Source organism: Cricetulus griseus, chromosome 2 (assembly GCF_003668045.3).
Source record: "Cricetulus griseus strain 17A/GY chromosome 2, alternate assembly CriGri-PICRH-1.0, whole genome shotgun sequence".
Taxonomy (NCBI): domain Eukaryota; kingdom Metazoa; phylum Chordata; class Mammalia; order Rodentia; family Cricetidae; genus Cricetulus; species Cricetulus griseus.
In genome coordinates, this window is record NC_048595.1 from 437,849,755 (window position 1) to 437,877,688 (window position 27,934).

General features: G+C 46.0%; 1 protein-coding gene across 6 annotated transcripts in view; it reads left to right on the forward strand.

Annotated features, from left to right (window-relative positions):
- Nucleotides 1–27,934, forward strand: part of Armc9 (armadillo repeat containing 9) — a 119,666-nt gene that overhangs the window by 20,420 nt on the left and 71,312 nt on the right. For all 6 annotated transcript variants that reach the window (XM_035441092.1, XM_035441096.1, XM_027397446.2 and 3 more), the window contains exons 10-15: nt 13,643–13,677; nt 16,101–16,212; nt 18,449–18,541; nt 23,155–23,245; nt 24,775–24,898; nt 26,800–26,939. In XM_035441092.1, coding sequence (XP_035296983.1) covers nt 13,643–13,677; nt 16,101–16,212; nt 18,449–18,541; nt 23,155–23,245; nt 24,775–24,898; nt 26,800–26,939 — 595 coding nt within the window. The remainder of the gene's footprint in view (nt 1–13,642; nt 13,678–16,100; nt 16,213–18,448; nt 18,542–23,154; nt 23,246–24,774; nt 24,899–26,799; nt 26,940–27,934) is intronic.

A 27,934-nucleotide genomic window follows, 5' to 3' on the forward strand; every position in this document is an offset into this window, starting at 1 on the left:
TAGGACTCATGCTCACATTAGAATCTTCATAAGCAGAGGCTGCCTTTGGTATTGAAAACAAAATTATAGCCTTCCTCATACTCAAGTAGGTTTAAGGCAGCTTACTGAAAGGTAGAGAAAGATAAATATGAAAAATAGACTAAAAATAGATTATGGATAAAAGAAAAGAAAGAGTAAGTCAAACGCACGCCAGGTTAAAGAATGGTCTGAGCAGTGCCTGGCATGCTCACTGAACCTCAGAACTGCTGGCTCCAGCTTGGCCCTGAGCTCTCCAGAAGCCCATGTCAAAGGAAACTGCAGCTTCCAGGCTTGTGCTGCTGCAGCTGACATGGGGGGAGTTAGGAAATTGTATCAGGTAATACTCTATGTGTCCAAAATACCAGGATGCATGGTCTCTGCACAGGCCAGAAAGCGCAGCCAAAACCGACTTGTGTGAACCGACATCCCTAAGTGAACATAGTGCTTTTAAGTTCTCTGTATGCCCTTTAAAATTAAAATTAAAAAATTAATGAAAATTTTCAAGTATTCATACTTTATCATTTAAAAGCAAGCTAAATTTGTTTTTAAAAAGATTTTATTTTATGTGTATGTTTGCCTGAATGTATGTTTGTATACCATGTGTATGCTAAATCTGTGGGTTTTTTTTACTCTATTTATTTATTTATTTATTTATTTGTGGGGGTTGAAATAGGGTCTCTTTACACAGTCCTGGCTGTCCTGGAACTCACTGTGTGGCCTTGAACTCATAGAGCTCCACCTGCCTCTGCCTCTTGAATGCTGGGATTAAAGGCATGCACTACCATGCCTGGCTAAAATGTAATGATTATTTTAAAAAAATTTTAATTTTATGTATATGGACATTTTGCGTACATGTATTTCTGCACACCACGTGGATACAGTACCCACAGAGACTAGAAAAGGGTGACAGATCCTTTGGGACTGGAGTTACAGCTATGAGCTGTCCTGTGGTTGCTGGGATTCAAATCCAGGTCCTCTGGTGCTCTCTAACTGCTGAGCCATCTCTCCAGCTCCCAAATTTATTAAAAAAAAAAAAAAAAAAAAAAGCTGGCAACCACCGCTGTCAACAATTATCCCAAAAGGCTGGTTGCTCGTATGTTCCCAGTAGGAGGGATGCAGCCCAAGGTGCAGATCAGTTATGCTTATGTGTTTACTCAAGTACTGAAGAGCTGTACCCAGAGCTGCTGGCCATGTTGGCCACTCTGTACACAGGGACAAAGACTAGGTTGTGCAGCCTATACCTTGGGATGTGGCTACGGAAGATTTAGCGTGTAGAAATCTTAGGAACTGGCTGTTTTTAAAGCTGTAAAGGAAGTGTTGGTGATCCAGGGTTTTGGACTGCACCTTCCTGTGAGGCCTGCAGGATAAAGGGCTTCAAGCCAGGCAGCTGGCCATTCAGTGTTTGTAAAATTCACTGCACTGGTTTCAAATTTGGACTTCTTCACACACACCTTTCTGAACTGGAAAACAGGACTGATCAAAGGGTTTGTAAAGATCACCATCAACACTGACAAAGCTCCTGTTGGAGAGCATGGGCTACATTTATGGAGAGATAGGTTCCCTACTCTTGAGTTCAGGAATCAGTTCTGAATAGCCTACCAAACCCTTACCGTAAAGATGCCACACAGGGGCAGCCTAGACGAGCAAGAGCTGGCCTTACCACAGAGGTGCCATATGGGGGCAGTATAGACAAGCAAGAGCTGGACTTACTCTACAGCCACCACACCCGGGAAGCAAGCATAGACAAGCAAGAGCTGGCCTTAGCGCAGAACTGCTACATGGGGGCAGCACAGACAAGCGTAGCTGGCAGGCTCTGCAGTCAGCAGGAATGGGTGGGCAGATGGTGCAGAGTCAGTTGTGCCCTGTCACACAAACCCAGTGAGTCATCCCCCTACCCAGAAAAAAGAAGGGCCACACTGGCAGAAGGCCTTACACATTCCAGGAGAGGAGGGGGCTCACCTGTCTTGTCTCATTCCCAGAACACTGTGTCCAAATGCTGCCTTGTCTGAGCTGGCTGGTGGATCCAGTTGTGTCCAAGATTGGCACGAGTGAGATTCTGGTGTTTTGAGGTAGAGAATTCTCGTAGATGTCCTGTAATACTGAATTCTTCATGTCACCTTCTCCCTGTATGGATGACCTAACCCTAGCTTCCCTCATGGTTGCCTTACCGGTGCCAGAACTGGGATAGATAGAAATCACACTGTTTTATCAGCCGCCTAGTAGAAAAGACCATTTTCTAAGAATCTGGAAGGACATCCATGCTGCAATGACATTTCACATCAGTTAAGAGCAGCCCTGAGTATTATGGTGACCTCACGTCACTGTAGGCAGTCTCAGTGTATAGGCCTGCCTCTGCCTCTGCCTCTGCCCCTCTGCCCCTCTGCCCCTCTGCCCCTCTGCCCCTCTGCCCCTCTGCCCTCTGCCTCTCTCCTCTCTCCTCTGCTCTCTCTGCTCTCTCTCTCTGCCTCTCTCTCTGCTCTCTCTCTCTGCCTCTCTCTCTGCCTCTCTCTCTCTGCCTCTCTCTCTCTCTGCCTCTCTCTCTGCCTCTCTCTCTGCCTTTCTCTCTCTGCCTCTCTCTCTCTCTGCCTCTCTCTCTGTCTCTCTCTCTGCCTCTCTCTCTGCCTCTCTGCCCCTCTCTGCCTCTGCCTCTGCCTCTGCGCCTCTCTGCCTCTTTCTGCCCCTTTCTGCCCCCCTCTGCCCCTCTCTGCCCCTCTCTGCCCCCCTCTGCCCCTCTCTGCCCCTCTCTGCCCCTCTCTGTCCCTCTCTGTCCCTCTGCCCCTCTGCCCCTCTGCCTCTGCCTCTTAATAATTATGTGTATGTGTGCCTGAATATGGTACCAAAAAGAAGGGCGTTGGATCCCTTGGAACTGGATGACAGGAGGTTGTAAGCCACCTAACATCAGTGTTGGGAACTGAACTCGGATCCTCTACCAGAGCAGCAAATGCTCCTAAACTCTGAGTGTCTCTCCAGTCCCTGTGTCCCCATTGTTACAGAATGCATGGCTAGTGCTCAGGTTACACAAGTCACACACACACATGCAGTTGGAGGGACCTGATGCTGACTCATCCCTCTATGACCTGTTGAAGAGTCAGCTCAACCACTCAGGCTACAGCTACATGAGCGTTTGGCTTGAAAACGGCAGTTTAACGAAAATGTGGCAGACAAGACCACACACCTTTCCCTTCTACTCAGCCGTCTCCAATAGCTTACCTGCTGCCTCAGTTAAATACACATTCTCCAGACCTTTAAATGCATACTCGTTGTTGTTATTTTGTAAAAGTTTAAAAATTAGAAAAGAAACCATGAGATGGAACTGGCATGATGGAACACGAACTATAGAGTACATTAACCATAGTTTATTAAAGGTGGGGAAGGGGGAGAGATGAGAACAGAGCAAGAGGAGAGAGAGAAGAGAGGAGAGAGAGTGGATAAGAGGAATGGACAGTAGAGAGAGACAGGAAGGTAAGAGAGACAGTGAGTAAGAGAAGAGGAAGGGGAGAGAGCAAAGAGAGGAAGGTAAGAGAGACAGTGTAAGAGTAAGAGAAGAGAGCGTAAATGGGCTGGGGTCTGTCTTTTAAAGGGGTCCTTTACACCTGCCTGCAGACTTAGTTCCCAGGGAACCCTGGGCTGACCAGGGTACTGCCTGAGTGGATTCTGCCAGGTAACCAAGGCAGGCCAGCATGATTCCTGAACCTTTCACTTGTACTGTTCTACACCTCATCCTCTAGCTGAATAGTTCTTTTGTGTATGTGTTTTATTGTTTTGAGACTGGGTCCCTGGCTAGCCTGGAACTTGCAGTCTGCTTCAGCCTTTCCCAATGCTGGGGCTCTAGACAAGACCACCTTGTCCAGCCTAACTACATTTTTTGTTTGTTTGTTTTTCAGGACAGGGTTTCTCTGTGTAGCCTTGGCTGTCCTAGAACTCACTCTGTGGGCCAGGCTGGCCTTGAACTCAAAGGTTTACCTGCCTCTGCCTCCCAAATGCTGGCATGGGGTGAGCACCACCTCTGCCTGGTTACCTAACTGGATTTTTTTTTTTTTTTAGAGCATTCTCTGTCCTTGTTAGCATGCTTTTTAGTTCCCTTACCTTGTAGACGTGTTTTGTTTAGTTGTTTGTTTAGTTGGTTAGTTGGTTGGTTGGTTTTCCGAGACTGGATTTCTCTGTGTAAGCCTGCTGCTGTCCTGGAATTGCTCCATAGACCAGGCTGGCCTCAAACTCTAGAGATCCGCCTGCCTCTGCCTCTTGAGTACTGGGATTAAAAGTGTGCGGTATCACCAACCGGCATTGTTTAGTTTTTTGAGACAGGGTTTCTCTACACAACCCTGGCTATCCTAGAATTCACTATGAAGACCAGGGTGGCCTTAAACTCACAAAGATCTGCCAGATTCTGCCTCCTGAGTGCTGGGATTAAATGCATGTGTCGCCACACCTGGCACTTTGTAGGATTTTAATATTTTGGACAGTGTGGTTTCTGGTGTGGAGGTGACCATCCTGCCTGTGGCTGTCTGGAAGCTGTAGCTACATTTGTGTGTGCTACTGTGGCTGTTAAAGTGCATGGCCCACCCTTCCCTTCTCTGCCACTGTCCTCCAGATAGATATATCTGAGCATAGAACTCCTTGAGGACAGGTGAGAGACCATCCTTCCCACCCCATGCCAAGGGTCTACCTTGAGGGAGTGGGTAAGAGGGCAATTGACCATGAGAAAGAGCCTAGGCCAACTCTCAAGTTGAAATACAAGCCATATATCCCTCCCTAGGTGAGTCCAAGGCCCAGTGGTAGCCGCCAGGGCTTGTGAGTTTATGAGATATTTTCATTGAAATGAATCCTTATTTGGACAAACGGCACAACTGGGAACTAGCCCTCCCTTTCTCCACATCTCCAGGAAAGGGTGTATTGGAAATAAGAGTTACCTCCATGATAGCAGTAAATTCACAAAAGACCTAGAAAATTGGAACCTTGGAGGAGAACTGCATCCATACTGTCCTTTGTGTCAGTGAAATACTCCAGGAGTTGTGGTTGTACCCTTTCTCAGAATGGCCTGTACAATTGTTGAGGAACAGGGCCACACACGGCTCTTCCTGTTGTGTAATTCTTGCTCTGGCTGAAGAGCAACCCTCCTCACCTCCTGGTGACTTCCCTACGCCTTCGAAGGGTACCTGCAGCTGGCCACATGGCCACTCTGCTTTATGCGCAGTGTGGTGAGAGAGCCATCTGCTGAATCCTGTCCCCTTGCTGTTACCTCACACACAGATGTGTGTCCTGTGTCGTCCCCCCTCCAATCTGTTGACAGTTTATACCTTTATACTTTAGTCAGCTGGTAGAACCATTACTGGCCATTAGCTCCAACTTTGCCCAGCTCCAGACATAGACCTGCAGACTCTCCCTACAAATCCCAGCAGGAACATCTTATGTGCCCACCATCCACTCTGCTCTGTTCCTGTCCTGGAGGATGACACTCCAGGAAACATGGAGGTCACTCAGGGCTTGGTCCTCCCCTTCACCCATGTGCTCTGGTCATCTGGATCTGGCAGAGCAGCCCCTCTGCTGTGTTATGTTAGTTGCTTGGTGTTGCTGAGACTGTCCCTAGTTCTCAATGGCTTTGAGCCAGGCCTCCTCTGTGTTGTGCTAGTCACTCAGCTTTCCGGGTGTGTGTGTTTGTTTATGTCTTTGTGCCCCAGGAAGGAGTCAGGTGTCTTAGCAGTCGCATTACCCCTTTGCTCCATGACTATCCATTCTTTAGTATAAAGTGGTTCTTTTTCAGTATACACCCTCTTCTAGTTACACAGCCCCTCAGGAGTGCTCCCCCAGTTGCAGGCTGAGGTTTTGTGTGTACCACTGTGATCTGAGCCTCTCTGGAAGTTTCTTCAGGAGGGTCCACAGTCCATGGTCATGTGCACTGTAGCATAGCTGAGGCATGGCGGAAATGGGCCTGACCCCATTTCTGTCTTCTGGACGCATGTTGCTGCTGAGGCCCCCGCTTTCTGCTCCTAGATGGGCCAACCACTTCCTTCCAGCCAGCCTGCCTTTCCTTCCTTCCTTTCCCTCTTTCTTTCGTGTATTTTTGAGACAGGGTTTCACTGCATAGCTCTAGCTGTCCTGGAACTCACTATTAGTCAAGGCTGGCCTCTAACTCAGCCCAAGTGCTGGGATTACTGGCATGTGCCACCACTGCCTGGCCCTTCCAGCCTTTCTTGTGCCCACATTTTTCAAAACTGTGTTTGCAGAACTCACTGTTGCTGGAGTTTCTTTCCAGCCTGGTACCATAGCTGATTAGCCCCAAATAAACACACAAAGACTTATATTAATCTATAAACTGTTGGCCGATGGTTAGGGCTTTTTACTGGCTAGCTGTTTCTTAATATTAACCCATTTCTATTAATCTAAGTATTTCTATGTGGTCTTACCTTACTGGAGAAGGGTCAGACCTGTTATTTCTTCCTCTGCTACATGGCATATCTCTCTGTCTCTCTCTCTCTCTCTCTCTCTCTCTCTCTCTCTCTCTCTCTGTCTGTCTCTCTCTCTCTCTCTCTCTCTCTGTCTCTCTCTCTCTCGCTCGCTCTTTCTCTCTCTCTCCACCTTCTTCCCCCAAGCCTTCTCCTGGTCTGGTAGCCCCACCTATGCTTTCTGCCTGGCTGTTGGCCAAACTGTTTTATCAACCAATAAGAGAAACATATATTTATAGAAGGATAACCCCCATCATCTCTTTTCTGTCTAAATAAAAAGAAGGGTTTTAACTTTAACATAGTAAAATTATATATAACAAAACAGTTACCAAGTAAGAACTATAGTTAACAATATATAGTCCATTAACATTTGGCAAAGTTTAAAGAAAATATTCTATCATCTATCGTATCTTTGTGAGTCTAAAGTTTTATATGTAACTTATTTATCATAACTAAGGAAAACTATAACCATAACAACTATCTGTCTTCAACTGAATCAAATACCTCAGAAGGATAACATATAAATTCTAGTTTGACAGAGACATCTTGCTGCCTGGACAGTCACCCAAAGTTCCTCTGTAATGTTGGGGCATCCATCTTCAGCTCATAGGCCATTGTGTATCTGGCAGACTTCTCAGTGAAGCAGGGAATTTTGAATTGTCCCCCAGTATTGACAGTTTGTCAGTCATTTTTCTCTGTGTCCTGCAGAATGTCTGGCAGACCCTTCCATGAAGCAGGAACCCTTCAGGACTCTCTCATCTTGTTTCAGCAGTCACTTTCCTGTGGGTCCTGCATGTCCAGTTTATACAGAATACAGTCAAACAGTCCAGGCAAAAGCAGTTTCTTGCCCAGTGGCTAGTCTTGCCATGTCAAAGGCAAACGTAATAATGAGTTTCTTCTATGTCCATCTTCTTCTCTGACATAATTGGTGTGGCCTGAAGCAGTTGTCTCTCTTTGTCATGAAAAAAAAAAAAAAAAAACCTAGTAAACCATTTTAAATGCTGTATTCTGTAGGTCTTTGAAAGGTTTGAAGGCTATCCATCTCAAATATATCTCTGTATATCTAGAAAACCTAACATAACTATGTGTTTTGACTATTATAGGTGACTATATAATTTGTATTTAATTATACATTTCATATTTATTTATTTACTGTTTTGTTTTGTTTTTTTCTTCCGAGACAGGGTTTCTCTGTAGCTTTGGAGGCTGTCCTGGAACTACCTCTGGTAGACCAGGCTTGTCTCAAACTCACAGAGATCCACCTGTCTCTGCCTCCCAAGTGCTGGGAGTAAAGCATGTGCCACCACTGCCCGGCTACATTAATTTTTAAATGAGCTAAATAAGAGGAGAAATATACCTATAACAATTGATCTTAAATTTGAATCAATAAATCAAAATCTATACGAATGCAAAGTATTCATTTCTATATCATATTCCCTCTTTTTTCTTTAGAAAGAGATTGGTTGTGTTCATTAACCATTTATAACCAACCCCATTTAAATAAAAACAAACATTTATAAACAATATTTGGGAATTTGGGCATCATTTTCTCCAAACTCCTTCCTGCTCTTTGGGGGTGCTGTCAATACCATGAGGATTCTGAGAAAACCCAGAAACCTGGCCAGGTTGTAGTAGTCTGAGGCTGCATTGTTTCAGCTGTTTTGGATGTTGGATCACCTGGGCCACTGCTTCAGGGGGTCTTGCTTGATCAAGCCATATTAGTCTGGAAGGAATCCATAGCTTTTCATTTTCTGTAGAAACAAAAGCAAAATGTCTTTTCCAAAGTAACCTGTCCCTAGACTTAAATTTTGAAGTCAAAGCATTTTCAAAATATATGGGTTGGATTAATCTGGCAGCATTTGTAATCAAATGTCTGTTAGCAACTGTTAGCAATCAAACAATTCAAATACAACACAATAACATACAGTATCCAGACTCTCTGTGTATTTTCCATCCTTATGTGGCTTTTAAAAAAATACTCTTTCTTTTACTTTTATTTTTTTCATTTGAGACAGGTTTCTCTGTGTAACTTTGGCTGCCCGGGAACTCACTCTGTACATCAGGCTGGCCTTGAACTCACAGAGATCTGCTTTCCTCTGTCTCCCTAGTGCTGGGATTAAAGGCGTGTGTCACCAACGCCCAGCTGCTCTATTTCTTTCTCTTTTTTTTTTTCTTAAGGACTTTCTCTATCCTTTTTCTTTTTTCTCCCAAGTCTACGTATATTTTTAAACACACTGTAAACATTTAGAGGTTTTTTTTAACCTCTGAATCTGTCTTTACTGTATATCTTTTTCTGACCACATGAATCTTTTATATGCTAAACAGCATTGCTAAAATTAAAGCGGCAGTTGGCCCCATTCTATTCCTTGGCTTTCTGAGAGTCTAGCTTCATGCTTATTGTCACAACTCCGTGGAGTTTCTAGGTTCATGCTACCACAAAGAAGCATACTGCTGGCTGCTCATAAACACCATTTAATTGTTTGCTAGCAGAGCCTTTTAAAGAGCCCTGCGCATTTTGCTGCTAATGCTGAGTCAGGAAGCCTCTCTTAAAGGAGCCACAAGCCTCAGCTTGTCTCTAGCAAATAGAGCCCACCTGAAAAAAATGCTGCTACCAAGAAGCTGTGCTTGCCTCTGTTCTTTTGTTTTTAGAACCCCTTTTTAAGCTTTTGTCAGGTATTACTTGGACATTCTTGCACCATTTGAAGATGGAGGTGTCTGTCCCACCAGGTCCCACCACCCTTCAGCCCCAAATAAACACACAGAGACATATTATTAAACTATTGGCCAATGACTAGGGCTTCTTAATGGCTAGCTGTCTCTTAATTATTAACCCATTTCTATTAATCTAAGTATTTCCACATGGTCTTTTCTTGCTGGAGAAGGGTCCACTCCTGTTATCCCTTCCTCCACTACATGGCATTTCCTTTTTTAGCCTCCTTCTTCCCAGCCTGCTCCTGGTCTGGTCGCTCCGCCTATGTTTTCTGCCTGGCTATTGGCCAAACAGTATTTTATTCATCAACCAATAAGAGAAACATATATACAGAAGGACACCCCCCATCAACTAACCCTGGCCCAGAACAAACAAACTTTGATTTAGGAAGCAGGCTGCCTAGTGAGATTCCTGGCTCACTGTTGTGCAGTGTTGGTAGAGGGCTACTCTCCCTCCTGAACTGCCCCTAGGAGCACTTTCCTTGATGTCGCACCTGCACTGAGCTCTCCAGAGATACCTTCACAGGTACTCAGGTTGTTCCCACCAGCTGTCTCCGGCCTGCAGCTGGTCTCCACCTGTACATCAGGCCTCAGGCCACAGCTGCTGGGAAGGCGGGGCTCTGGGGCTTCCTGTGGCTGAGGAGAGATGAAGTGTTGCATCTTTACCTTGGCTTGTGTACACCTTTGTCTCCACATCTGAGAATCCCAGGAGCTTTCACTGACCGGATTCGGTAGTTGACACCTTGGTTCATGGCTTGTTCTACTGTGTCTTCTATCTGTACCTTGAAGAAGCTTCCCAGCATTCCTTCAGGGCTTCCTTGGGTAGACTGCACCAGCTAACTATTCAGGGAGGTTGGGAACACTGTCTCCTATCTGAGTCTTACCCTGCAGCTGTGGTGGCCCTTTTCCTGTCTCAGCATGGAGTCCTACAAGTCAAATAAGTATCCTCAGGCCTCCATAACGAGGGTGTTCTTTCTGGGGCTCACTCCTTCAGCATTAAGAATCCACTTTTGTGTCAGGCATTGGTGGCACACACCTTTAGTCCCAGCACTCGGGAGGCAGAGGAAGTCGGATCTTTGAGTTCCAGGACAACTTGGTCTACACAGTGAGTGAGTTCCAGAACAGCCAGAGCTACACAGAATCCTGTCTCGGTCAAAAAAAAGCACTTGCCTCAGTAGAGGATTAGTTCTAACTAATTTTCTCCTACTGGGGCTGTCACCATCCAGCTGTTGGGCTCTGCGTGTACTGACAACTGTGGAAAGGTGATTTAAATGCAGGCAGCTGTAGCTGTGCTTGTAACTGGCTTGCGAGCCTGCAGTGGATACCTTAGAGATCCAAGGCATGTCCAGGGTTGCTCCCCAGTAGTTCAGAAAGCCTGGTGGGTGTTTGTGTGTCATGATCAACACTTCTGGGGCTGGGGTAGGCCTCAGTTGGTCTAATGTCTAGCATGAGTGAAGCCTTGGAATTAATCACCAGCACCACACAGATCAGGAGTGGTGGCTCATACCCACAGTCCAAGCATTCAGGAGGACCAGAAGTTCTAGGTCATTCTCAGTTAAATAGTGACTTTGGAGCTAGCCTAGGCTACATGAGGTCCTTCCTGTCTCAAAACCTATAGGAAGGAAAGAAGTAGAGCTTCGTAGAAGTCCCCATACCTTGAGAGGGCCAATCCCGGGTGTCAATGTGGAGGCCAACCTCGAGTTGTTACTCTACAACTAGTGCTCTCCACTGAGCAGCTCCAGGGGAGGCAGGGGCTTGGTGCAGACAGGCAGGGGAAAAGAAGCTATGCTGAGGTGTTCCGACCTCACCTGGGGTCCCTACCCACAGTGGTGTTCTCACTGGCCTTTCTAGGTGGGTACTGCCTGTGTCCCGTGGGTGGAATGTCAAGTCTGGAGTCATATAGTTAACATCAGAAAAGATTTGACTGTTTGCTGTGTGCTGACTGGTAGTTAGCAAACAGTGAGATGATTAACAAGCCAGTGAGGCCACAGCGCTAGGCATGGCTCAGTCGGTAGAATACATGCTAAGCATGCACAAAGCCTTGGGTTCCATCCCTGCACCACATAAAACCAGGGAGAGTGGTGGATACCCCAAGTCCCAATACTCCAGGAGTGAGGCAGGAGGATCAAAGGTTTGAAGTCATTCTTGTTTATGTAGCAAGTTTGCATCTAGTCTGGGCTACATGAGTCTCAGTTTCTAAAAACAATCCAGAAAATCACTTAAGTCCCTGGATACAACAGCCGTTCAACAACCAACAGTATCTGCAGACATCATCAAATGTTCTCTATAGGCAGACGTCTGCTCTCCACACACTGCACACACAGTGCAGACTTTGGAGAGAGCTCAGTTGTACCAGAGGAGAGGGGAATTTTCGGGAGCTTCCAGAAGGAAAGGGCAGAGGGCGGTGCTGGGGAGGTTCTCCCTGTTGTTGGGCATGTAGTCAGAGCTGAGTGGGAAGGGAAGGAGAAGGGATGCTGGAGAGGGGAGAGGGAAGGGGTGTAATCAGAGAGGGGTAGGAGGCATAAAGGTGACTGATTGGTGAAGGTCCCTTGGCCCAATGTGGCAGGCAGGAGAGCCTGAGGAAGACTTCTTACTGGGAGTGATAAGTTTTATTGGAGGAACTAGAAGGGCTGATTTTAGAGATTTGTATTTGGGGTGTGTGTATTTAGCAACTCCATGTTCTCACTTGACCCAGCTGACTGCCTCCCTGCCGTCCTGCCACCTTTAGTGTGGGAGATGATCTCAGACTTGTTTCTGAACTGCTTAGTAAGCTCATAATAGGAATAGGTAATTTATTCAGTTAAGGATTAAAATGTGAAGACTACAAGGAGTATAGAGTAACCTGCTTGCCTTGTACTTGCAAGGTCCTGGGTTCAGACCCCAGCACCGCAAAAACTGTCAACACATGCATAGTCATGAGGCCTTTAGAAGTGAGGCTTGGCCAGGCAGTGATGGAGCACACCTTTAATTCCAGCCCTTGGAGACAAAGGGAGGAAAATCTCTTGAGTTCAGGGTCAGCCTGGTCTACAAAGTGAGTTCTAGGACAGCCATGTATACACAGAGAAACCCTGTCTTGGGAAGAAAAAAAAGAAAGAAAGAAAGAAAGAAAGAAAGAAAGAAAGAAAGAAAGAAAGAAAGAAAGAAAGAAAGAAAGAAAGTGAGGGGTGGGGCAGCTTTCAAGAGTTGGTTCTTTCCTTCCACATGTGGATCAAACTCAGGTTGTCAGACTAAGGCTTGGTAGCAAGCATCTTTATCTGCAGAGAAATGGAGGGAGGGAGGGAGGGAGGGAGGGAGGGAGGAAGGAAGGAAAGGGGCTTGATATCCACAAGGTGGGATCTGTGGTCTATAACTAGGCAGAGGGAAGCAGTCAGTACCAGAGTCACTGGTATCGGTGGTGGCTCCCAAGAGTCACTCCTTATTCATTTGTCAAGTGCTGATTGGTGTCTCTGGATGCCCAGGGTTGGGACATGAGAGTGACATACTTTCAAAAGCTCCTTAAGGAGATAGAGTCCCACTGTGTCCCTCACTGGCTTCAGGAATTGATGACACTTGATAGACTTGGTTCCTTTCTTTCCTTTGCTTAGGTTTTCTCTCAGGTCTGTTTTATTCCACCCTCTTCTCTTTCTTTTCCTTTGCAAACTGAGGTGCTAGGCAAACACTCTGCCATTTAGCTACTGTCTCACCAATACGTAAAATACCCACCCACGTCTAACAGAGGGATTTAAGAAATAAACACAGCACACAAACAAATAATCAGCAGGAATCGCCGACACCAGTTAAGCCTATACTTATATTTCTTAACGTCTCAGTTCTCTTCCACATTTGGTTTGTGTTGTCATACATGTGCCTCATGTTGTATTTCTTATTCCTCTGTATTCCTCATATTTAATCTGGCAATGCCAGCCCAGTAGTGGGGAAAACGATGATGTATATTTGCATACCACAGCAAGTTAGATGGGACTATGACTGTCAATAAAGGACATGGTGAACTGGCCTGGGACAGGATGAAGGGGTGAGGTGAAAGGGAATTGTAAATCTTTTTCTTTTTTAAAACTATATTTATTTTATGTGCTTTGGTGTTTTGCCTGCATATATGTCTGTGTGAGGGAGCCAAACCCCCTAGAATTGGAGTTAAAGACAGTTAATGAGCTGCCATGTGGGTGCTGGGAATTGAACCTGGATACTCTGGAAGAGAAGCCAGTGCTCTTAACCACTAAACCATCTCTCCAGCCCCTGTAATTTTTTTTCGTTTTCTTTTCCAAGACAGGGTGTCTCAGTGTAGCCTTGGCTGTCCTGAACCTCCCTCTGTAGACGAGGCTAGCCTGGAACTCCATTTATAGACCAGGCTGGTCTTGGAGGCCACTGCTGAACCAAACACTTTGCAAATAGCTGTTTATGTGCTGTTAGACGGGCTGGGGTTAATGCACTGCTGTTAGTATTTAACAAGTCTGTTTGTCCTGTCTTCCTCTCAGGCCTCAACCATGTTACGAGCCTCTTTGGTACCTGAGTAAGTAATCATTCTTAGGAGTTTTTATTAATTATGTTCTAAAATTTTACTTACTTTTATTTTATGTGTGTGAGTGCTTTGTCTGTACATTGCCTGCTGCCTTCTGCCTGCTGCCTGCAGATGGTGGAAGATGGCATTGGGTACTCTAGAATCAGAGTTACACATGACTGTGAGCCACCCTGTGGATGCTGGGAACCAAACATGGGCCCTCTGTAAGAGCAGCCAGGGCTCTTAACTACGGAGCCATCTCTCCAGCTCTGTATTCATGTCTATATGTGAAACTGGAATTCAAGATAGTTTTCCTAAACATCCAACCACATGTGGATATGAAAGAAAACGTCCATGATTATAAGTAATGCTAAAGTAGAATTATCTTTTAACATTTATTCTTGTAAGGTGGCATGAAATAGCAAAAACACTATTGGCTTGATACTGTGATATTCTCTAGAAATGAATTCTATCCCATCATTCCGCAGTCAGCAGACATTGCAGAGTCAAGTTCAGTGTCCTCTGCTGGCTCACTGTGACCAGGTCCTCAGGGTAGCCTTGTCTATGCCCAAGCATCTCTGTTCAGATGAGTTAGGCTATCACCACAGAAGCGTGACATGTGTGTCACCAGCTGTGTATGGCAGTAGTGAGGAAGTGGAAAGCTTGGACCTGGGCTTAAGGACTAGAGTAGGTTCTGCTTAACCTCTAAGCCAGCATGTGAGGGTGGGGTGGGGGTGAGGAGCTGTGAGCTGACTCAGAACCAGAAATGCTGCAGTCAGTGGCCTGCTCCCCTGCCTGAGTCTTCCTGGTCTTGGCATTATGTTCGCAGCTGCCACTTGGTGGCAGTATAGTGTGATTCTTACAAGCATGGATTCCTGGTTAAAATCCCACCTCCTCCAGCAGCTGTGGCACTTAGACCACTCACTGAGCCTCTGCACCTCAGCTTCTTACCTATAAAAAGAGAAGAGTGGGGGCTTCCTGCTGCAGGTTGAGAGTGAGTGTGGGGAGGAGACTGCACCAGTATACTGCTGGACAGTAGTCCCATGGCTAGCATTCTTAGTGAGGTCAGGTCAGGGCCACCCACAAGGAAAAAGGGATGGGTTTGTGGAGGAAGCATGACCCATTTTCTTGGTCAGTAGAATAATACTGGCCCCTTGGTAATAGTCTTTGTGGGTAATCGTAGCAGTGTGGTAAAGCCAAATGTTCTCCCTTCCTTTTAGAGGAACCCCCCGGCAGTACAAGAGAACCAAATTGGGCTTTGCAATTGCAATATTTTTCTTGAGAATGAGGACCTATTTACACTTTAATTTACACTTTTTGTTGTTGTTTTGTTTTCATTTGTGTGAGACAGGGTTTCTCTGTGTAGCCCTGGCTGTCCTGGAACTCACTCTGTAGACCAGACTGGTCTCAAACTCAGAGATCTACTTGCCTTTGCCTCCCAAGTGCTGGATTAAAGGCATGTGTCATCACTGCCTTTTTTTTAAAATTTGGTTTATTATTATATTATTATTATTATTATTATTATTATTATTATTATTATTATTATTTATTAGATAGCCTAGGCTGGGCTGGAACTTACGAAGTAGTCCAGGCTAGCCTTAAACTTGTAGTGATGCTCCTGCCTCAGCGTCCATGTTCTGAAATTATAAGTATCAGCCTCCATAACCAGTTTATTATAGTCATTTTGAGATGTTAATAGACTATTACAGGAATTCTTTTTTAAAAGTTCTCTTTTGAAAATGTATTTATGTGTATGCGAGTGTTCCAGTTTGCCTGTATGTACACCACAGGCGCACAGTGCTTTCAGAGTCCAGAAGAGAATACCAAGTCCCCTGAAATTGCAGTTACAGATGGTTGTGAGCTGCCATGTTGATGCTAGGAATGGAACCCGGGTCCTCTGCGAGAGCAGCCAGTGCCTTTAACTGCTGAGCCATCTCTCCAGCTCCCCAAGATTTCCCAGTGCTAATATTTTACACAAGCCTTCCACAGTTAGCAAAGTAAAGAGGTCAGCATGGGTGTGGGGAGTTGGACTTCCGTGACACAGCCTGTAATCATTGCACTTGGGAGGCTGAGGTGGGACAGTTAGCCTTGGCCACACAGAGAGACCCTGTTCAAGCACTAAACCAAAGACAAAACCCAGTATGTAATTTTTTTTCTTATTATAGAAAATTTGCATGCCATTGAAATCTAAGAAGAAATAAATTTAGACTACATAAAGTCCACCCATCAGTCAGGGCTGAGCTGGCTGAGCTGGGTGGGGACCTGCACACTAGGCTCCCAGGGGAAGGCTCTGTCTATTCTGGGAGCCCACAGTTGGGGTGGCATTTGGGCCACTGCCGGTTCCTTCAGTCTAAGTAGATATCTCGATGCTCAGGAGATGGAATGACATGCCCCTTTGCCCTTTTTCTTCTCTTTGAACTTGCGATGCTGAGTAGGAAGTTGAAGGATGTCCCATTACTGCCTTCCCTGGATTATGAGAAACTGAAGAAGGATTTGATTTGGGGCAGTGACCGCTTGAAAGCCTTCTTGTTGCAGGCTCTGCGCTGGGTAGGTATCTATCTTCCCCTTGAAGTGAAAAACAAACAACAGAGAGAAAACTCCAGCACTGCTTTTCTTGGCTGGCTACCTGTTAACTTGGCTGGTATCTTGTAACCCCTCTGTTAAAGTCCCTTCCTGCTGCCTGCCACCAAGACCTGAGGTTAAAAGCTGCTCCAGCCAGGTGTGGGAGCACATGCCTTTACTCCTAGCTTTTAGAAGGCAGAGATAGGCATAGTTATGTAAGTTCAAGGCCAGACTGGGCTACACAGCAGGATCCAGAGTAGCCAGGACTATATAGTGAGGGCCCACCCCCACCACAGCAAGAAAATCAGCTGCTGAGGTAGACCTTGGCCTTGCTCTAAAGCACTGTGCACTGAGGTCAGTTCCTGTTGCCTTCATGTGTAATGTGGCAGCTGCCCCTGCCAGGCAGCCAGGTGCCTCATTCAGCTTGGAGCCTTCATGTTAGTTAGAGCATGTAACCAAACTCAAGTCACAGCTCCAGAGACCCTGGTACAAGACTGACCAATTAGCCACACAGGCCCATCAGAACAAACCCTGATGGGTTTCCTGTCCCTCTTCATTCTTTAGGCTGGCCAGTTGCAGCCAGTAGTTAGTTTTCTAGTGTTCCAGATCCCTCTGCATCCTTAAAAATTATTGAGAACTCCAAAGGGTTTTGTTTATATGGATTTTATCTTAACAGTACTTACAGTATTAGAAAATTGAAACAGAAAACTTAAGAATTTAGCATTCTCTGTAAAGTAAACAAATGACACGGTCACATAAATAACAATAACTGGTTTCCAAATGACAAAGTGAGCACGAAGAGTGGCATTGTGGTGTAGCCATCTTCATTGTCTGCCTTTGAGGAGAACCCCTGGGCTCTCGGAACTTGCTTTTGTGTTAGACTTGCCAGTGTCACACTTAGTCTCTGAGAAAGTGATCAAGAGCTTGGCAGAACCCATCTTAATGTCACTGTGAAAATGGTCGTGTCCCTTCTGATTCCATGGAAGAGTTTTGGTGATGTCCAGAGTTCTCTGAACTACACTTTGAGAATTACTGACCAAAGTCTTTCACCAAACAGTCCATTCTAACTCACCCTAGAGTGGTGTAGCTACTTTGTGAACCCTGTATTTCAGGGTACACTGGGATCAGAATTCTGTGCGCAGCTTTACCACTTTGAGTGGGAAGTCCTCACTGGTACTTAGCATCTGCAGTGCTTCCTGGCCTGTGCCTCATTGGGAACTGTGAGGAATACTTGGAGCCCAAGGGAGAGCCCTGTGGTGCCTGCTGTGTTTTGTGGGGGCCTGTTGACCAGGGTGGGTGGGCAGCCTGAGTGATCGCCACGGGCTGTCCCAACCCTGGTTTGCTTGTGTCTTCTCATGTCACCACACTCACCCCGCTTGCCTGAGTTTGCCACCCGATGCTGCTGGCTCAGTCAGTCTACTCCCTGGCCCCTTGCTGGGACAGGGCCTCCCTTTATGCAGAAAACAGGCACTTTCACCAGATAATCAGGAAGGCATGCAGGTGTTCAGTGCCTTTGCCTGTGTTCTTCTCCAGAGCACCATCCAGCCTCTTGCTCCACAGGAATTCCTCCATGTGACATTCTTGGCACAATCCTTTAGCAGTCAGTCCCCTCTTCAGTGTTGGTCAGGGCAGCTAGCAGCACCTTCCTCCCTCTGAAGGCCTCTCCTTCCTCCTGTCTGTTGTGTCTATTGGCTGTGGCCTGGCCTTTGTCCATGCTGCAAACCAGGATATTGCGAACACAGCATGCTTATCCTCATACAGAAGCAGATGCTGAGCTTCCCGGTGTTTATTTAGGCTTTTCCTGGGAAAGCAAACACGTGCACATTTGTCAGGTGCACAGCTTTCTCCTGTCCTAACAAACTGTATGCTGCCAAGGGCACCTGCACACCTCACACACTTCCCACCAGTTTCTCTTATTCCCCTGTGGATATCACACAAATTCATATGGCAACATAACAGATTTAATGGGTTCCCAAATTCCAACCAGCTAGCCAGCCTCTCTCCCATCTGCCTCCCCACCCCTATTGCTCATCAGTCCCTATAGGATAGGGTTCATTGAGAGGCTTCTATAGGTAGCCTGGGCCCCACTCTGAGTTCCACCACCCCCCACCCCCCACCCCCCACACACACACCTTCCTCCCTGATGGTTGACCATCTGCTCACTCTCCAGGACCTAGCTCTTGCCTCTGTAGGAGTTTGTTACTCTGGTTTCTCTTTGCAGCGCTTGACCACATCCCATCCAGGAGAGCAGAGGGAGACAGTCCTGCAAGCCTATATCAGCAATGACCTCTTGGATTGTCACAGCCACAACCAGGTCAGTAAGAGGTGGCCAGGTCCTTCTGAGGTAGGGAAGCACTTAACAGACTTGAGGCTTTGGTTTTTCTGGACACTGACAGTGTGCTGACCCTGCAGTGTGAGCTTACCAGATGCTTGAGGTCTTATTGCTCTCTTCAGTTCTGAGAGTCCCAAACAATCCCAGCGGCTCTGCAGCTCTCTTCTGTTTCTTCTCTCGCCCTTCTTCCTCCTCCCACCAGAATTGTGCTCCGTTTCAGGGTTCGAAGTCCATGTGTTACAATAGTGGTTTTGTCTAAGTGCTGTAATCTCTGTAGCCATTGACCACTGTAGTTCCTTCAAGTCCATTATGTTACTTGTTTTGTTGTTTGTTTTGTTTTGGTGGTGTTTATATTAGGGACTCACACTGTCCATCTGGCTTCAAATTTACTGTATGGGCTGAAGATGACCTTGAACTTCTGAACTTCCTGCCTCTCCAGCGCCCTGAATGCTGGGATTATAGGCTTGTGCCCATGGCTGGTTTATGTGGGCCTGGGGATGGAACTCAGGTCTTCATGCATCCTAGACAAGCACTCTACCAACAGAGCTCCTCCCCAGACCGGTTTTGTTTCTAAGAAGGAATAACTTAGAGTTCTTTGGAGATACCAGACAACTCGCAGGGTAGGAAGACTCCTTGGTAATGCAGGCACTGGGCCACAGTGACCCTGAAGTGGATTGGCCTGTTAGGAAGGGAAATTGAACTGGTTGGCTAACTCGTGTCAAACTGTACACATCTGACGGTTCTAGCTCTTCAGCATCATGCATGCATCTGAAGAGCACACTTCCTTAATCCAAGGACTATTGTTTTTCCAAATTCATAGTTCCACTTATTATTCACAAAAATGAATATAGAAAATATTTGAAAAAATTAAAGTTGTTTTTCCATCACCTAGATTAAGAAATAGAAACTTGGGCTGGAGAGATGGCTCAGCCATTAAAGGCCAGGCTCACAGCCAAAAACATAAGAAATAGAGACTTCCAGCACTTTATAAACTTCTAGGTTACAGCCCTTTTCCTTTCATAAAGAAATAGAGCCCAAGGCAATCTCAGGACGAAGGAGGCAAAAGTCTACATAGTGAGTCCATGATAGTTAGGGCTACATAGACCCTGTCTAAAAAGAAAAAGAAAAAAAAAAAAAGGAAGGAAAGAAAGAAAGAAAGAGCGAGCTATCATTCCAGCTTTTAAAAATTATAGTAATATTGGTGGGCTGGAGAGATGGCTCAGTGGTTAAGAGCACTGGCTGCTCTTCCAGAGGACCTGGGTTCAATTCCCAACACCCACATGGCAGCTCACAACTTTCTGTAACTCCAAGATCTGACACCTTCACACAGACATACATACAGACAAATCACCAATGCAATAAAATTTTTAAAAAATTATGTTTAAAAAAATTACAGTAACACTGTGTTAGGGTTTCTTTTGCTGTGAAAAGACACCGTGACCCCACAGCAACTTTTTTTTTCTTTTTTTTTGTTAAATAGTTTTTCAAGACAGGGTTTCTCTTCTGTGTAGCTTTGGAACCTGTCCTGGAACTCACTGTGTAGACCAGGCTGACCTAGAACTCACAGAGGTCCGCCTGCCTCTGCCTCCCGAGTGCTGAGATTAAAGGCGTGTGCCACCACTGCCTAGTGACCACAGCAACCCTTATAAAGGAAAACATTTAATGGGGTAGTTTGCAGTTTCAAAGATGTAGTCCGTTATCATCGTGCCAGGACATGGTGGCATGCAGGCTGGCATGGTGTTAGAGAAGGCGCCAATGAGGGTTCTACATTGCCATCTATAGGCAGCAGGAAGTGAACTGCATACCACACTGAGCATAGCTTGAGCAAAAGAGACCTCAAAGTCCATCTTCACGGTGACACACTTCCTCCAACAAGGCCATACCTACTCCAGCAAGGCGGTTTTCTTTCAGATCACCACATTCCACTCCCTGGCCCCCAAAGGCTTGTAGCTATATCATAATGCAAAAATGCATTCAGTCCAACTTAAAAAGTCCCCATAGTCTATCACAGTCTCAAACTTATTTAAAAGTCTAAAGTTCAAAGTTTCTTCTAAGATTCAGGTAATCTCTTAACTGTAATCCCCTGTAAAATTAAGGAAATGAGTGGTGGAACCCAAGCTGTCTAGCTACTTTAAAGCCAAATAGTAAAAGTAATTTAAGTATAACTCCAGAGAAGCCAGTGTAACTCCTGCCAGGGGAGAAAGGAAGACATCTGACATCCAGGAGCACCTTTTGTGTGCAGAGCACTCTGTGATGAACTTTTCCATAAGAAAGCTTGGTTGGTCCTTATACCTTGAAACACGGGATTAATAATCTGTCTTCTAACGTGAAAAAATAGAGGCTCAGGGTTGAAGGGTAGTGCCCTAGCCTACTTTCATTTCTATTGCTGTGATAAAATGCTGTGGAAAAAAAAACAACTTGGGGAGAAAGAGATTATTTTCACTCCTAAGCCCATCTTTGCCAGCAAATCTAGACAGCTGGAACGTGATGCTAGTCACATCACAGTCAAGCAGAGAGAAATGGACACATGACTGCAGGTAATGAGGTCAGTTTATCCATCTCACATAGCTCGGGATCTCCGGCTCAGGAACTGGGCCTGCCCACGGTTAAAATGGGTCTTTCCATGTCAATTAAGACAAACCCCCATAGGCATTCCCACAGGCCAACATGATCATTGAGACTGTCTTCCCAGGTGATTCTAGATTGGGACAAATTGGCAATTAAAACACCACACATTGTGTGAGATTCAGACTAAGACCTTAAGCCAGGCATCAGTATTTTCTGCAATAAATATTTATTTTCGCCAGTCACAATTTTTTCAAGCAAAGTTGGGGCTGGGGAGATGGCTCAGTTGGTAAAGCATGGATTCCCAGCACCCATGTTAAAAAGAAGGCAGATGGGCAATCCTGTTGGTTACTGTGATCTCGTCCTGTAATCCCAGTGCAGGGGAGGCAGAGACAAGAGGATCCCAGGGGCTTGTTGGCCAGCCGGGCTCCGTGAAGGACCCTGTCTCAAAAAATAAGCTGGAGAGTGACTGAGGAAGACACCTGTGGACTCCACGTACTTGCATTTGCTCTCTCTCGAGCGCTCATGTGCGCGAGCGCACACACACACACACACACACACACACACACACACGGGGGGGGGGGGGGGAGGATGATTTGGAAGGGTGTCCTGGGCTGTGGAAATGTGGCTTCTGCCCTTGGCTACCTTTTAGCACATGCTCACTTGTGAACACTCTTCAGGCTGTGCCCTGGTGAGCTGTAAGTTCTCTGTTCTGTACACTACCGTGAAATTTGCCTAAATAAAGATGGTACAAGGACAGTTGACATCTCAGGGGTGGCACATGGCCCTTTCACTCGGCCTAGTTCAGCTGGAGCCCCCTACATCAAGTACAGAGTTACCACACAGAAGTCTTGCTTCCCCAAACTTGGTCCTCTCTCTTGACAGTCCCTTTCCGACCTCTTCCCCTCCCCCCACTTTTCTGAGCACAGGGTTTCATGAATGCTCTAAGTTACATTCCAACCACTGGCGTTTGCTTGTTTTGAGAGACAGAGAGAGAGAGAGAGAGAGAGAGAGAGAGAGAGAGAGAGAGAGAGAGAGTGTGTGTGTGTGTGTGTGTGTGTGTGTGTGTGTGTGTGTTGTCTGCCTGTTTGGATGTGCATCTTGTGTATGCAGGGTCTGAGGAGATCAGAAGAGGGCACTAGATCCCCTGGAATTGAAGTGTTCATGGTTGATAGCTGGTATGTGGGTGCCAGGAACCCAACCCAGGTCCTCTACAAGAGCAGCAGATATTCTCAACTGCTGAGCCATCTTCTCTAGCCCTGTAGCCACCAAGAATGTCTTGCTATATCCTGGGCTGACCTTGAACTGGAGATTGTCCTGCCTCTGTCTCCCAGGTACTGGGTGACCGGCATGCAACATTACAATGACTTTCTGTCTGCGTTTGGGTGGCTCCTTGCTCATGTGAACCTGGTGTGCCCCAGTGCTGACACACTCTGTGTCACCCGTTCATGATAACACTCCCTCCTGTCCCTGTGCTGGGAGATCACAGGAGCAGCACAATGCCATATAGCCACTTTGTTTCTGTCTTCTGTTTGTCTGTCTGTATTATCCCTGCTTTGTCCCTAGCTCTTCAGACTTCCGAAGCATAAGTGGTGGGAATCAGGGGATTTATTCTCACCCATTGTGAATGACTCAGGGTCTACATCCTGTTTCTAGAACTGTGCGAGTAACATTTCTCATGGTATTTAGTCAGTTGTTCAGAATTCATATTTAAAAAAGGGGGGGCATTTACCGTAGTCCTGTCATGTTTGGAGGGGGCTGAATCAGATGTGTGCTTCTCTCATTTAGAAAGCCACCAACAGTAGCAGCCACATGAGCCCTGTTGTTCTAGGTGCTTGGCATACTTAATTTAACTTAGAGGTTTGGGCAACTTCCTTTTGCCAAGTCTCATCAAGTAGCTTTTGGAAATCAAGAGTTGCAAGTGAAATGTGTGGCTGTAGCCGCTAGTCAGGCAGGCACAGGGGCGGGCGTCTGTCCCTTCCCCAACTCCTAACCTGACTGTTGTCTCTCTCAATGGTTGTTCCCTACAGAGGATCGTGCTGCAGCTGCTGCACTCCAAGAGCGAGGCTGTGCGGCAGTACATGGCCAGGCTCATCAATGCCCTGGCATCCCTGGCTGAAGGTGAGGTGACATTTTCCTTCCAAGCAGAACAGCCCTGGCCAAGCACATGGCATCCCTGTGAAATTAGTGTTTTCCAGTGTTGCTTAAAGTAGCCCAGGTCTCCTCATTTTATTTCTGTTCTTCTAATGTCAATTGTGAAAATTAGTTCTTAAGATAATTGCCTGAGTTTCTGTCAGAACAAATTTTCTTGCCCCTTATTTAAATTGTTTTTAACTGCTTAGTAGGTAATACTTTTTCTATAATTCCTACTTGCCAAAATAAGTTTGGTGAAACAAGTAATGTTTCCTATGATCTTTAAAGGATTTGAAAATTTCAGAAGTAATAGACACTGAAACTGAAATAAAAGCCAGTTTTATACAGGGCCATCATCAGGGCAGGTGAAACGGCTCAGCTAGTAAAAGTTGTTGTGTATGCCTCATGACCGGAGTTTGATCCCAGAACCCACTAACAGGTCAGATGTGGATCCCAGCATTCCTAGGGTGAGATGGGAGGTGGAGACAGAATTGTCTGTGGGACAGCCAGCCTGGAGAATGCAGCACAGTGGCAGAACAGCAAGAGAGACCCTGCTTCAAAATAAGGTGGAAGGAAAGAACTGACTTCCAAAAATTGTCCTGTGGCCTACATGAGTATGCATGCTACACACGCCCACATTCACAAGTGTACAGCTCACATACCATACACCCCCAGGATAATTTCTTTACATCCTTATTTGTTTGAGACTTTTGTTATTTTGCTTTTTAATTGTTGATGAAACTGGGTCTATGTAGACCAGGCTGGCCTTGGCCTCACAGATAGCTGTCTGCCTCTGCCTCCGAGTGCTGGGATTGTGCACCACCACACCCAGCCCCATTTGAGGTATTTTTTAATGTGAATAAAAAGAGTTCCAGGATATGAATACGTGATATTCAACATGTTTATTTAATTCATTATCCCATTTGTTTGGTAAACACTTGTTATAAGCCAATGTATGCACTGAGAAGCAGCCATCTAATAATCCTGTTTAAAATTAGTATCTGTCGGTGCAGACATCTACAAAAGGTTAGTGGTGACGCTGCACTTATTAAGGTGTCTAGACAGGGCCCCGCCTCCATCGGGCCCTGAGCATGTCCCACAGGAGCAGAGGAGAGTGGCAGGCAGAAGCAGTCCTTGGCTTCCTCTCTTGTAGAGGTCAGGGGCTCACAGCATACCTCCACTCTTCTTGTACCCAGAGTGGTGGTGGCTTATGTTCAGCCTACAGGGAGAAAGGCTTTCTATTGGCTAGATCATTGCTTGAGTAAGTGTCTGTTCTGAGACAGGATCGAGCATGTAGGAACTAGCCTGGCCACAAACTTGCACTCCTGCCATGGCTCCCCAAGTACTGAGATTTCAGGCATGTACCACCATACCTGGCTCAGAAAAAAACACACCTTAATAATTTTTTTCTAGAACTTTCTAGTGTATCCTATGCAAATCTTCACTAGAAAATGGCTTGGTGCACAGCAGACTAATTCTTTACATCTTCTCCATTTTCATCTCTGGCACATCTCTAGGTCGACTCTATCTTGCCCAGAACACAAAGGTGCTGCGGATGCTGGAAGGAAGGCTGAAGGAGGAAGACAAGGATGTCATCACTCGTGAGAATGTCCTTGGGGCCTTGCAGAAGTTCAGCCTCAGGTGAGGACCTTGCCTTGGGTCAGTTTCTGCCTGTGAGCTCAGGCTGTCTTTTGTGTGTGTGTGTGTGTGTGTGTGTATGTGTGTGTGTTCAACCAGGTGGGTGTGGTTGAACCACCATTTCTTACTTAATTCTCATGACGTCCTAGGATGCAAATGGTGTTTTTCTGTTAACATTTGCAAGAGGTTAGATGACTTTCCATGGCAGAGCTTCTCTCTAAGCTCTGCTATTGAAAGTTGCTGGCATGGAGGAAGACATTACAGTGAGTATGCCATTGCCTTCCCCTACCTAATATGGGGTCATTAGTGCCAGCCAGGTGCTTGGTGTAAGGGTAAACACACATAGTCAAGTTGCTCCCCATTATATGTAGTGTGACCAGTGGTTCTGTGGGAGCCTTGCTCCTTGTGCATCCCAGCACCCACCCAGAGTCTTGGCCTGAACCTGGCATGACTTGGAAGTGCTATATTAGAGCTTAAAAATCATGTTCTTTTGTTTTTTAAGTATTTCTTTTCAAACTTATGTATATGAACATTTTCCCTGCACGTATGTATGTGCACCAGGTGCATGCCTGGTGCCCCCAGGAATCAGAGAGTGTGTTGTATCCCTGGCACTGGAGTTACAGATGACTGTGAGCTACCATGTAGTTGCTGGGAACTGAGCCAGAGTTCTCTGAAAGAGCAGCAGGTGCTCTTAACCACTGAGCCATCTATCCAGCCCTTCATGTTGTTTTTGAAACAGATCTAGTGTCTTCTTAGAACTTTTTACAAACAACAGCTTAGCTGGGCATGATAGTTTATGGCTTTAATCTCAGCAATTGGGAGGCAGAGGCAGATGGAGCTCTAATGAGTTCAAAGCCAGCCTGATCTACATAGTTTCTATACAGTTTTCTACCTTGTTTCAAAAAAAAATGTTCTGTTTTATACATATGAGTGTTTTGCTGTGTGTATCTATGTGCAACATGTGTGTGCCTGGTGACACACATGTTAGCGGTCAGAAGAGGGCTTCTAATCCCCTGGAGCAGGAGTTACACATATGGCTCTGAGCCATGATGTGAGAAATGAACCTAGATTCTCTGCAAGAGCAACAAGTCTGGTTTTCACAGATTTGCAGAGTTCTGCAGCCATCACAACCTGACTGTAGAACCTATTTCCCATTTATTTATTTACATGTGTGCATTGTGGAGGTCAGAGGATGATTTGTAGGGATTGGTTCTCTCTTTCCACCACGTAGGTCCTAGGGATCAAACTCAGACCATCAAGCTTGGCTGCAGTGCCCTTACCCACTGAGCCATCTCACCTGTCCTAACTTCAGAGCATTTCTCTCTCAGAAACAAGTCTCACACTAATTGTTGTCGCTCTGTCTTGTGTAAGTCCAGCACATGGAATCGTGTGAGATGAGCCCCTCCAAATGGCTTTTTTTTTTTTTCAGAGTAGTATTTCTGTGACCTGTTGCCTGGGTCAAGTAAGCCAAAGCTATCAATGACAATTTCATATTTGAAATAGAAGTCTGCTTACTTCTATTTGAAAAGGAGACTTTCAAAGTGGGGGGCCCTTCTTACTGCTCTTTAAACTATTGTGTCCTTAAAGGTCAAGAATTTTTGTTGTTCTAGTTGAATGGGCTTAACAATAGGATGTTCTCCAGAAGACTCTCCCCCCCCCCCCCAGGATTTCTCTGTGTAACAGCTCTGGCTGTCCTGGAATTCACTTTGTAGACCAGGGTGGCCTCAAATTTATTGAGATCTTCCTGCCTCTGCCTCCTGGGTGCTGGAATTAAAGGCGTGCACCACCACTGCCTGGCTGAGTCTCTTTCATAGCTCTGTTTGATCCTTATTTGCACCATGGAATAATCTTCCATGGAAAGTCCCTTGCCAGTCAATTGATCTAATAAGGTTGTTTGCTCTTAGGCGCCCACTGCAGACAGCAATGATTCGAGATGGCCTCATCTTCTGGTTGATCGACCTTCTGAAGGACCCCGACTGCCTGTCTGACTACACATTGGAGTACTCTGTGGCTTTGCTCATGAACCTCTGCCTCCGCAGTGCAGGTGTCACAGCCCTCCAACCCTCCATGCATGCACATACCCTGATACACATGCCCTTGGTATGGAGGATGGCTGGGCAGAGACCTGCCCACAGATCTGTATTTCCAGTGAGATAGGTTGGGCTTGCTTTTCGTATCCCTCATGGAAAATTTAGGACAGGGGTGAGTAAAGCATTTCTAGCTAGGTATGAAGCTAGCAAGCCCAAGAACCATGTTACCTTTGGAAAGAATCTGTGTGCAGTCCTGTATTTACAAAGTGCCCTTCTGAAGAGGAGAGTAAATTCAGTCACATTTCTTTCATCTTTGTTCCACTTTTCAAAGTTATGATCCCTGCTACTGAAGACAGAGGCATACTCCCAACATCCTCTGGGATTAAGTTGGTGGCTGGAGCAGTGACATTAAATCATGCTACCTGCTCATTATTTTACATCTCCTGGAGATGGAGGGGCACTGACGGCTGCTTCTTACCTATTGGGAACATATCCCAGGTGACAGAATGCTTGCCTGGCATGCACAAAACCCTATTTGATCCTCAATACCATATAAACTAGGCATGGTGGTGCATGCCTGTAATACCAGCACTCAGAAGGTAGAGACCAGACAATCAGAAGTTTAAAGTCATCCTTGGTTATACTGTAAATTGGAGGTTGGCTTGGGCTAACCCTGTCTCAAAAGCAAAATCCCCCCGAATAAACAAAAACTGCTCAGCTACTCAATGGAGATGGAGTTTTAGCTTCTGTACACACATCAGCCCTTTCAGACTCCATCACTGCAGTAGCTGATGCCTTAGAAGAGACTCTCACTTGCTGGGCTGCCTCCATCCCCTAGGGTCTCTGGAAAGGTAGGTGAGAAGCATGCTGTCTCAGCAGCTTGCCCTCTCTTCCCCATCTGCAGGGCTTCATGCTCCAAGCCACACGTGTGCTGTTCACCGAGTAAGCAACTGCTGTGCAGTCTTCTGCTCTGGGAATAGTCTGTGTGGAAGCCCCAGCTCTTGAATGC